At 40.5% G+C, this 12,796-nt stretch overlaps 1 protein-coding gene across 9 annotated transcripts in view; it reads right to left on the bottom strand.

The window, feature by feature from the left end:
- The window catches only part of LOC133560722 (sodium/potassium/calcium exchanger 2-like), a 107,698-nt gene that overhangs the window by 27,210 nt on the left and 67,692 nt on the right, over positions 1–12,796 (bottom strand). For 5 of the 9 annotated variants that reach the window (XM_061913562.1, XM_061913561.1, XM_061913563.1 and 2 more), the window contains one exon: positions 5,970–6,020. The exons of the other annotated variants lie outside the window; for them this stretch is intronic. In XM_061913562.1, the coding sequence (XP_061769546.1) occupies positions 5,970–6,020 (51 nt within the window). The remainder of the gene's footprint in view (positions 1–5,969; positions 6,021–12,796) is intronic. 9 annotated transcript variants of the gene reach the window in all.

Here is a 12,796-nt window from a genome sequence, read left to right as displayed (position 1 = left end):
GTCAAACGTACGGTCCGTGAACCAGTTTTATCCGGCCCGCGTGATGAGCTTGCCAACTATTAAAATGAGTGGCATTTTTTTGGGGGGGGGATTAAAAGAAATTGATGTTATAAATGTGTCCACTGGATGTCACCATAGCAATTCTGTTAGGACTAGCAAGAGGTACAAAGTAAAGCGTTGCTGGGGCTTCTCTCCCTCGACCCAAATGAAGCTTAAAACCTGCCGTTTTATGTCTTCTGCTTCGAACACATCGTCATTTGGCACCATGGCTTCCCCCATAATATATCTGTCAAAAATGAGAAAACTTGACCCTTTTGAATAGTTTTTACCTCCGTTTCTTACGGTTTGTTGAGTTAGCTCTGGGTTGATACGTGGACATGACAAAGGATGTATTTTATACCTAGAAGAGTTTACATGTTTTTGTTCAATCCCAGAAAGACTGTGATTTAAAGTTTAATCCTGTCTTCGTAGATACACTGAGACCAGGTCTAAGCTCATTGTGTTTTTGAAACTGCACCAGTTTACTCAGAATTTTCAACAATCTTGAAGTATGTTGTCCAAAGGATTATTTGTGATTTGTACATTGTCAGAATGCCCTTTTCTCCTCCAAACATATTGCTGGGTATTGTGGCCAAACAATTACATTTTTGTTTCATGGACAAAGATAAGACTTTCTGGAGGAAAGTTCTGTGGTCAGATGAAACAAAAATTGAGCTGTAGGGCCACAGTACACAACAATATGTTTGAAGGAGAAAATGTGAGGCCTTTAATCCCTGGAACACCAAACCTACCGTCAAGCATGGTGGTGGTAGTATTATGCTCTGGGCCTGTTTTTCAGCCAATTGAACTGGTGCTTTACAGAGAGTAAATGGGACAATGAAAAAGGAGGATTACCTCCAAATTCTTCAGGACAACCTAAAATCATCAGCCCAGCGTTGATAAACATAATATACATTTTTTTTAAATGAAAGAAGATGTTGTGATGCCCAAAAATATTGACGTAATCATAGTAATATCAACTAGATACGTTCCTGTACTTAGTATCATTCCTGTGTATGTTAGGTGTAGATCCACTGATGGCGTTTGTTTACATTTTGACGCTGGTGAGCTACGTTGTGTAGTGAAGCATGTTAAGCTATTCATCGTCCTGCAGGGATAATACTTGTGAGAAACTTACTCCTCCATAATGTCTCTGACAAAAACGAGAAACTTGACCCTTTTGAAAAGTTTTTATCTCTGTGTCTTACGGTTTGTTGAGTTAGCACTGGATTGATACGTGGACATGATAAATGAGGTATTTTATACCTAGAAGAGTTTACATGTTGTATTTTTTTTTTCAATCCCAGAAAGACTGTGATTTAAAGTTTAATCCTGGATTTGTACAGTAAATACACTGAGAAAAAGTATAAGCTAATTTTGTTTTTGAAACTGCACCAATTTCCTCAGAACTTTGAACATATTTGAAGTGTTTTGTCCAAAGGATTATTTGTGATGTGTAAGTTTTCAGACAGTAAAACAGAGACAGTTATCATGCCAGGATTTTACCATTCCGGCCCACTTGGGAATATATTTTCCTCCAATCGGCCCCTGAGCTCAAATGACTTCGACACCCCTGTAGTAACAAATGGTACCTAAAACAATACTAACTTTAAAAAGTGGTGCTCTCGTGCGAATGACGGGGACATGTGTCTTCAATCTTGGCTGGGCAACAACGGTCGATGGACTAACTGGAACGTGTTGACGCGCTTGAAATTGAAATGGCTGGTCAATGGAACGCCATGACCTTTCCTCTTATGTAAGCCATGAGACGCAACACGCGAGCCCACCCTCTGGTAATTGGCGTCCGTCTTTAACTCAACGTTCGTCCTTCATATAACTAACAGCCTATTGCAGTCAGTGAGGAATATTGCTGTTGATGTTGGGATTTTTTTTCTTTTTTTTTCTTTTTTTAGTGGGCCGATTTGTCAGTGACACGTCGATATGTGCTCCCCTGGACCATGTCAACACACGTCTGCGACCTTCTGGCAAAATCATTAAGCACCACCAGCTTTCGCCACATGTCCTCTATCACACTCAAACGCACAACATTCTGTCATTTGTGTTGTTTTTTTTTTTTAACAACTCTTTTATCTTTAGCATGTGTTTTTGTTGTTGGAAATAAGTCTTCATACGACAGCTGAATCATCGTCATCACACATTACTCCATGACGTCATTCGGATGAGGCTGCCCGTGAGTCAGGGTTTATTTTAATGGTGGTTAGAATTATTATTATTTTTTTCTGTTGAAGGAATCCATAACCTGTATGATGAAATGGCAAATACAAAAGCAGCAATAAGCACACAGAACTGTATCAATATTATAAAAAAGATGCATAGAAAACCAAGGGTATAAATCAGTAATCTAATTATTATTTGTATTTACTATACATACATGTAATATTTGATTTAAAAGGCTGCCACTTAACTAACCAACTAATTTATATAGTACTGTAGCCCAGTGGTTCTCAAACCTTTTTTCAGTGATGTACCCTCCGTGAACATTTGTTTTAATTCAAGTACCCCCTAATCGGAGCAAAGCATTTTTAGTTGAAAGAAAGAGATAAAGTAAAATACAGCACTATGTCATCAGTTTTTTAATTAAATTAATTAGTAATTAAATTGTATAAGAGTGCAAAATATTGCTCATTTGTAGTGGTCTTTCTTGAACTATTTGGGAAAAAAAGATAAAACAATAACTAAAAACTTGTTGAAAAATAAACAAGTGATTCAATTATAAATAAAGATTTCTACAAATAGAAGTAATCATCAACTTAAAGTGCCCTCTTTGGAGATTGTAATAGAGATCCATCTGGATTCATGAATATTCTAAACATTTTTTGACAAATAATAAATCTTTAACATCAATATTTATGGAAAAAATGTAGCTGTCAACACTGAATATTGCATTGTTGCATTTCTTTTCACAGTTTATGAACTTACATTCATATTTTGTTGAAGTATTAATCAATTTTTGATTTTTGAATTGTTGCTATTAATAGAATATTTAAAAAAAAATCTCACATACCCCTTGGCTTACCTTCAAGTACCCCCAGGGGTACGCATACCCCCATTTGAGAACCACTGCTGTAGCCTATATTATTTTGAATTTTGAGCGTTAAAGCCAGCCATATTTGACAACAAGCATGATCAAACGTGCTAGCATGCTCTTACTGTCTTCCCTTTCTCAATTTAATCGAGATTTTTATTTGTTTATTGTTTTGTATTTTTGTATCTCAACCACTTTTTAAAGAAACCCCGAAAAAATGAAATGCACTTGAACTTGGACTGTCATCCTAATAAAATATTTTCTCACGATTAATCGCATTTTGTCCATAGTTACCTTGAAATTATTAATGCTTAATCGCTGATCGATAGAATTTTCCATCATTAATAAGCGTACCATAGTTTTTAAAACTATCACTGGACAATGTTTGCTTCAAGGACATGTTTAATGAACATTATGCTTAAATGTACGTAAACATACTTTTAGTAACAATAAAAAAATGGCGTATCCCCCTGACAGAATTTGAATTCCGGGCACTGCTATAGAAGCACTTTCATTCCGAAGAAGAACCAGTTTTTGCACATTTATAACACAAACCGTGTATTAAGATCATGGTTTGATTGTCGAAGAGATTTAATAATGTAATGTTTTAATATTTGTACAAGAATAAAGGCTTCTTATATAGTGTACATTACATGTTGTACAAGTTAATAGTATTCATATCGCTGCAGGACAATGTCTTAACCTTCTTTATTTATCAATAAAGCGTAATATTCAGGGGTTTCACGGTGGAAAATGGGTTAGTGCGTCTGCCTCACAATACGAAGGTCCTGCAGTCCTGGGTTCAATCCCAGGCTCGGGATCTTTCTGTGTGGAGTTTGCATGTTCTCCCCGTGAATGCGTGGGTTCCCTCCGGGTACTCCGAATTTCTCCCACTTCCAAAGACATGCACCTGGGGATAGGTTGATTGGCAACACTAAAATTGGCCCTAGTGTGTATGTTGTCCATCTATCTGAGGTGGCGACTTGTTCAGGGTGTACGGCGCCTTCCGCCCGATTGTAGCTGAGATAGGCGCCAGCGCCCCCCGCGACACAAAAGGGAATAAGCGGTAGAAAATGGATGGTTGGATGGCGTAATATTCAGCCTGCTAAACATCAACCAGAACATGTTATTCTCCTCAACTGGTGTACACATCTGCGGTCCTCTCCAAGGTTTCTCATTGTAAAACATTGGGTTGAGTTTTTTCTTGCCCAGATCTGAGCCGAGGACGTCGTTGTGGCTTGTGCAGCCCTTTGAGACACTTGTGATTTAGGGTACATAAATAAACTTCCATTTGATTGATTGATTGATTGATACTAGCATTAGCTTGCTCTCACTTAAATGTATAAATGTAAAAACGACAGCTACCATGGTTTAAAATGTCAGCGTTTTACTGCTTTTTAATGTTCAGGAGTCTATTCCTGTGCACATTTAGGGAAATAGATGCTCGCTAATCATTTTAAATGTGGAAAATTGGCAGATAATCTGCCAAAAATCAAAATTTGTTATGAAAGAAAAGGGCTTCTCGTGTGGGCACACATTAGAGTTGCGCAGTTTGCATGACAACAAAGACGTGTCATTGCCTTGTTTTATGTTAAGAATAGCTTGTGGCTGCTCATTGTCCCCTTCAGCTCTGCCTCTTACGAAGCCATCGGTAGGATGAGTCACTCCACTTTGCCCAATTTGGCGACACAGGCTAAATCTTAGGCATGTGTGTGTGAAAGTAGTGGAAGCTCGGAAGGAGTAAGGAGGCATCAATGATGAATTTCTCGGCAATAAAACCCGCGAAATGAACGAACGTTGTACAAGCAAGCCTCATTTTTATAACACAATAAAACATGATTAAATATAGCACAGGAACACTATACACACACACTCATATATGACAAAATCAAATAATAAATACAACTAAAACAGTGGTTCTCAACCTTTTTTCAGTGACGTACCCCCTGTGAACATTTTTTCAGTTCAAGTACCCCCTAATCAGAGCAAAGCATTTTTGGTTGAAAAAAAAGAGATAAAGAAGTAAAATACAGCAGTATGTCATCAGTTTCTGATTTATTAAATTGTACAACAGTGCAAAATATTGCTCATTTGTAGAAGTCTTTCTTGAACTATTTGGAGAAAAAGAAGTGATTCAATTATAAATAAAGATTTCTACACATACAAGTAGTGACGTGAATTATAATTATATAGCGCTTTTCTCTAGTGATTCAAAGCACTTTACATTGTGAAACCCATTATCAAAGTTACATTTAAACCAGTGTGGGTGGCACCGGGAGCAGGTGGGTAAAGTGTCTTGCCCAAGGACACAATGGCAGAAGCGGGGATCGAACCTGGAACCCTCGAGTCGCTGGCACGGCCACTCTACCAACCGAGCTATACCGCCTGGGTACTTAAAGTGCCCTCTTTGGGGATTGTAATAGAGATCCATCTGGATTCATGAACTTAATTCCAAACATTTTTTAACAAAAAAATAAATCTTTAACATCAATATTTATGGAACATGTCCACACAAAAAAAATCTATATGTCAACACTGAATATTGCATTGTTGCATTTCTTTACACAGTATATGAACTTACATTCATATTTTCTGGAATTATTTATCAATTAATATATCTGTAAAGAATTTTTGAATTGTTGCTAGTTTTAGAATATTTTAAAAATATATCACATACCCCTTGGCACACCTTCAAGTACCCCCAGAGGTACGCGTACCCACATTTGAGAACCACTGAACTAAATAATGTATAAAATCAAACAGAAACCACAAGCAAAAATAAGAAACAAAACCACTGAAGATGTCGAGGCCACATGGCCGTTGATGAAGATGGAGCAACAAAAGGACGCCACCAAAGAATCAGGTGAAAACGTTTGGGGCTTACCTTCCTCAGTCATTGAGTGATAATATTTTAGTTTCCCATAAGTCCCCAGCTCTACAGCGTCACAGCAAAAGACAAGGGTAAGGGCAACGGACACACAGAGAAAAGGAAAAAAGTGAACATGACAGCACACAACTAAACACTTAAAAGAGTCTGCAAAGTCATCGGCAGCATGAGCGCAAAGCAGAAACAAAAGCGGGTTCCAATGGAAACAGCTAAACGGGGGTATAAGAAGGGGCGTCTCAACATGCAACCAAAACAATAAAATAACTTAAAAAAAAAAAAAAGATGAGTCCTCCTCTCCTCTGCACACAAGCTTGATGACTCTGCATTTGTCTTCAGCGTAGGATCCAGGCGACATCAGCACATCTGCATGACGACTCAGCCAAATCACTAGAGCCACCACCCTAAGTTCACAATTAGCACTCACAGCTTAACAACATGCCGGTTTGTTTTGAAGGCAACCCAACCTCGCTAGGTACCATTAGCAAGCTCGCTAGAGAACTAATCCAGGGATTCTCAAACTCTACTACGGGCACTATCTTGTGGTAGGCAAATAATCACTTGGTTAAATAAACCAATTTTAATGAATACTTAGGCCTACTATTAGGGCTGCGAATCTTTGGGTGTCCCACGATTCGATTCAATATTGATTTTTTCGATTCGATTTGATTCGATTCTCGATTCAAAAACGATATTTTCCCCGATTCAAAACGATTCTGTATTCATTCAAAACATAGGATTTCAGCAGGATCTACCCCAGTCTGCTGACATGCTAGCAGAGTAGTAGATTAAAAAAAAAAGCTTTTACTATTTTATACGACAATGTTTTATCAACTAATTGCAATAATGTTAATTTCTTTTAACTATTAAACAAACCAAAAATATGACTTATTTTATCTTTGTGAAAACATTGGACACAGTGTGTTGACAAGCTTATGAGATGCGATGCAAGTGTAAGCCACTGTGACACTATTGTTCTTTTTTTTTATTTCTATAAATGTCTAATGATAATGTCAATGAGGGATTTTTAATCACTGCTATGCTGAAATTATAACTAATATTGATACTGTTGTTGATAATATTCATTTTTGTTTCACTACTTTTGGTTTGTTCAGTGTCGTGTTTGTGTCTCCTCTCAATTAATGTTTATTGCAGTTCTGAGTGTTGCTGGGTCAGGTTTGGTTTTGGAATTGGATTGCATTGTTATGGTATTGCTGTGTGTTGGTTTGTTGGATTGATTAGAAAAAATATGTATATATATTTAAAATAAAAAATACATTTTTTAAAAATGAGAATCGATTCTGAATCGCACAACATATTCGAATCGATTTTTTCCCACACCCCTACCTACGATGCTACTTTATTTTTTTAATGTTGGTCATTAAGGTGGTACTTAGAGAGCCAAGTGTTTTCTGAGGGGGTTCTTGGTGAAAAGGATGTGAGAACCATTCGACTCGTCCAACAGATGCATGCAAAAGATTGCGATACAAGAAAACGACAGAGAGATGAGGTGGTTCGGGCATCTGGTCAGGATGCCACCTGAACGCCTCCCTACGGAGGTGTATAAGGCACGTCCAACCGGTAAGAGGCCACGGGGAAGACCCAGGACACGTTGGGAAGACTATGTCTACCGGCTGGCCTGGGAACGCCTCGGGATCCCCCCGGAGGAGCTGGACGAAGTGGCAGGGGAGAGGGAAGTCTGGGCTTCCTTGCTTAGGCTGCTGCCCCCGCGACCCGGCCTCAGATAAGCGGAAGAAGATGGATGGATGGATGGAAAACGATTTTTCCGTGTTATTTGTATTGGCTTTGTTCTTGTTCGTTCTGGCTTTTGTTCTCAAAATACAGTACAGGTCATCGTTAAGTGACATCAGTTCAAAAATAAATGAGACAGGTAAGTGACGAACAAGCCAGTTACGAGTCACCTGGGTTATCAAACTGGCAGCAAAGTCATCTAATATACGATTATCCACCAATTAGCACTAAAAACTTAATATTACTTAGTAATACTTCACTTTTTTTCGAGCATATTTTACATGTTTTAGCCTTAATTAGGTGTTGATGATGAATTCAGCTTAATTAAAAAAAAATGCTGTAAGAAAACAAGCGTTTTCGATTAAGTTAACCAACTTCTCAGCTTATGGACACAACCTTGTACCATACAGGTGTGACGCATGATTTGTATTCTCGCCGCAACTCAGAGGCGGTGCGACAGCTTACTGGCTTAATAGGTCTTGAGGTGCAGTACAAGTAGCTACAATACCTCCATGAGCGCTGACTAAATCAATGTGGCTAATATTTGGCTGAAGTGCAGGTCACCGTATTTTCCGAAACATAAGGCACATTAAAGGAGACGTATTATATTTTTTTTTTCTAAATTGGAAACACTTCCTTGTGGTCCATATAACATGTAATGGTGGTTCTTTGGTCAAAATGTTGCATGGATTATGTTTTACAGATCCTCTTCAAACCGCTTTCTGACAGTCGCTTCTGGATGCGCCATTTTGTGGGCGGTCTTATTTACGTGGCTCACCTCTTCTCCCCGTCATCTTTGTTGTAGCGGTGTAGCGTGCAAGGACGGGAGTGGAAGAAGTGTCAAAAGATGGAGCTAACTGTTTTAATGACATTAAGACTTTACTTAAATCAATAACGGAGCAGCATTTCCTCATCCCGTGTGTCCCGTGAAAAACTGTCTGACCGGAACTCTCTAATAACTAAAGTTCTGAGGGTGAATTAGGTAAACCCACTACACTGGTAGTACTTTCATAGCGAGATATAAGTTACAACTTTACGCTACCTTATATTAGAAATGGCAACAGTGGAGGATGAATAACAAAAAGATAGAGAAAAAGAAGAAGCTTATCGACTGCAACGTGCACAAATTTTCAGGACTTATCTAGATTTCGATTAAACATCAGTAGGTACCAAAAGGTAAGAAAAGTTGGTTTTGCATAATATTGTGAAACAAAACTCAAGATAATATGTCTGCTAATGGGTGCCATTTTGCACTTCTTATACACACACACCATAGTAATACTTGTATCTGTGACTACGGTAGCCATAATGGGCCGACAATCTATCAAGTAGTGTGGCTTCAAAGTCATACTAAAACATTTTGACAGATTTTTGAGTACCATGTGTAATGTTTATACATGCCAACTCTCCCAATTTTCCCAGGAGACTCCTGAATTTCAGTGCCCCTCCCGAAATTGTCCCCGGGCAACCATTCTCCCGAATTTCTCCCGATTTCCACGCGAACAACAATATTGGGGCGTGCCTTAAATGCACTGCCTTTAGCGTCCTCTACAACCTGTCCTCACGTCCGCTTTTCCTCCATACACACAGCGTGCCGGCCCAGTCACAAGATATATGCAGCTTTTACACACACACAAGTGAACGCAAGGCATACTTGATCAACAGCCACACAGGTCACACTGAAGTTGGCCGTCTGAAAAACTTTAACACTGTTACAAATATGCGCCTCACAGTGAACCCACACCAAACAAGAATGACAAACACATTTCGGGACAACATCCGCACCGTAACACAACATAAACATAACAGAAAAAATACCCAGAACCACTTGCAGCACTAACTCTTCCGGGACACTACAATATGCACCCCCCGCTACCACCAAACCCCGCTCATCTCAAGGCCGCCCCCACCTCCCACCCTCATCCCCCGAATTCGTAGGTCTTAAGGTTGGCAAGTATGATAATGTCCTTTATTTTCAATGGAACATTTAAAGTTTTGGTGTTGTTTACTGGTGTCATATTGCAGCCTACACGTATCTCTTATGTGTGACTACCATCTAATGGTCACTCTTACCCTTACACCATGTACAAAATAAAATTGCTTCGAGGTCGGTAAGCACAACCAGAATTATTCCGTACATTAGGCGCACTGGGTTGTAAGGTGCACTGTCGATTTTTGAGAAAATCAAAGGATTTTAAGTGCGCCTCAAAGTCTGAAAAATACGGTATATTGCCATTAATTTGAGTTTGGAGGACTACAACAATGTTAAAAAAAACATATTTAATAGGTTGTATAATTAATTACAATCTTCACGGAAATGATTGTACCATGGTCAGGCGTGGAACCAATTGGCTTTATGGATTTTTAAAAGTGCCAAAAAATAACCCGTTTTTTTACACAAGTGACAAATTCAGATGATTCAATCAATGCCCAGTGGTGCGTAAGTGTGTTTCTGTATAGTATTTTTCAAGCCGTGGTCATGTGGCAACATCAATTATTGTATTTTGAGAGGTAATATTTAAAGTCGGACATCACTGAAGCCCTAGGAGGGAAACGAACAGCCCGCCACTGCTATATACAGTATACTATGTTCTGTTAAAGGGGCCCTGTTACGCGAAACCAACTCCTCTTACCTATTGGTACCTGTTGTGTATTTGGTATCTGCATAAGTCCCGAAAATTGGATATCAAACCGTGGAGGCATGGTAGAGATTTCTATAAAATAATCTTGCCTTCAACAGACGTTTGGAATATGCTACAATTGTGACGTTTTGTAGAAGGGGTGTATGAGCAGTAGAAATGTACCCAGAGCGTTGTAGTCAAGAAGTTCTTTTTTTTTCTCGCAATCCTCTTGTTGTAAGAAAGACTGGGTCGTGCATGGGCACGCATCCTTCGCTGTTGCCATTTCTAACACAAAGTGGCGTATAGTGACGTTTTTGCCATTGGTGAGGTCCGCGGATTATCCATATGTGGAGAGGCGCAGACGACGGGCCGACAGCGGGGTAGGACAAATCGTGGTCCTACCCAAGATGGCGGCCAGGAGGCGGTGTATGCAGCGGAACGGAGAGGCGGGGCGCGGCTGGAGCCCCGCTGCAGCGATCAGAACAAGGTGCGTAATACACACACCTGCTCTCAATCTGTGCATCTCCTCCTGCTGTATAAAAGAGGAGAAGGAGGAGCTATTGTGGCAGAAGAAGTAGGAGAACCACCAGACGAACAAGACGAGCGAGACCGGACGAATGATGAGCCCCCGAGGAAGACGGAGTCACCGGCGACCGAAAGGCCAGCCGAGTCGAGCAGCAGAGGAGGAAGCACTGGACATCGGCGCGACTGACTGGGACACAGAAGCGTTTATTGAAATAATAAACTAGAGTCAAACCTGCTCAGCGATGTCTTTCATCAATGGTCCATGCAACCCGAACGATGGCAGCTGGAAGCTGTTCACACCATATATGGTAAAGTTTTACCCAAAGAGCTTTGTGCGAGTCCGTCATTGTAGTCCAACACTGTAGTCAAAAATATCCTTCTTTATTCTCTACCCTCTTGTTGAGGAGCAGACGAGCTCATACATGCACATGCATCCTCCGCTGTTGCCATTTCTACTACAAATTAGCGTATAGTTCTGACTTATATCTGTCAGTAGACTTGCTATAGAAGCACTAGAACCTACAACATAAACAGCGATGAGAAGTTAAAGTTAAGTTAAAGTACCAATGGTTGTCACACACACACTAGGTGAAGTGAAATTTTTCCTCTGCATTTGACCCATCCCCTTGATCACCTCCAGGGAAGCGAGGGGAGCAGTGGGCAGCAGCGGTGCCGCGCCCGGGAATCATTTATGGTGATTTAACCCCCAATTCCAACCCTTGATGCCGAGTGCTAAGCAGGGAGGCAATGGGTCTAATTTTTATATACTTTGGTATGACTCGGCCGGGTTTTGAACTCACAACCTACCGATCTCAGGGCAGACACTCTAACCACTAGGCCACAGTCTAGCTGTCGAAGTGGAGCCAGGTAAACAAGACCCGCCCACAAAACGGTGCATTCTGAAGAGACGGTCTGTAAAACATAATCTATGCAAAATTTTGCAAATTTTGCAAAAAGATAAATTTTTTTGTACCTCAACATTCATATATCCCATCTTAAAACTCATTAGTATATGCTAGCCTTTAAATAGACCCCCCTTTTAGACCAGTTGATCTGCCGTCTATTTTCTGCTCTGCCCCCCTCTCCTGCATGGAGAGGTTATTAGGTGACTACAGATGACGCGTTAGCTGTTCAAGGTCGGGACCCGGGGTGGACCACTCATCTGTGCATCAGTTGTGCACGTCTCTGCACTGCTGACTTGTCTCCACTCACGATGAACCCCTGCTGACCCCACTATGGACTGGACTCTTCCACTATTAACTAGATCTACTCGACATCCATTGCACCGGTCTCTCAGGGGCCGGGGGGTCCCCAAATCTGCGGTACCCTCAAAGGTTTCTCAATGTATCCTATTGGGTTGAGTTTTTCTTTTGCCCTGATGTGGGATCTGAGCGGAGGATGTCGTTGTGGCTTGTGCAGCCCTTTGAGACACTTGTGATTAAGGGCTCTATAAATGAACTTTGATTGATTGATCAATATAATGAACTGATATTATTTTGCAATGTTTTTAATACTGAGTGTGTTCAATCATTTTGTTTTTAAATAGAGATACATATTTTTATTGCAGGTGGCTGAAACATAGTTGAATTAATAACATGACTAGTATGTCCACCGTCACAAACCAGGGTTTTTTTCTGACTTGGCAGCCCTCAGACTTGGACCTAATAATATGAAAAACATCGGGGGAGCACTCGCAGACAAGTGCCTGGCTCCCGTATGATTAGGCTGACTGCGGTCCGGCCTTCCTCCACCGAGGCCGGGCCCAGGGGCAATTAAGCTGCAATCACTGCACTGAGAGAGAGGCGGAGGGGGAGGGTTTGTAGTTGTTGTTGTTGTTTACCAGCGGGCCTCTTGTCCTTGTGGTATGCCCTCTAAACCTATGAGCCATTTAGCCTGAGTGCATGCAGGCATGCTCTGTCTGTCTAGCTT

This window comes from Nerophis ophidion, linkage group LG10 (genome assembly GCF_033978795.1).
Source record: "Nerophis ophidion isolate RoL-2023_Sa linkage group LG10, RoL_Noph_v1.0, whole genome shotgun sequence".
Lineage (NCBI taxonomy): Eukaryota > Metazoa > Chordata > Actinopteri > Syngnathiformes > Syngnathidae > Nerophis > Nerophis ophidion.
This window is presented reverse-complemented; position numbering and strand designations above follow the sequence as displayed.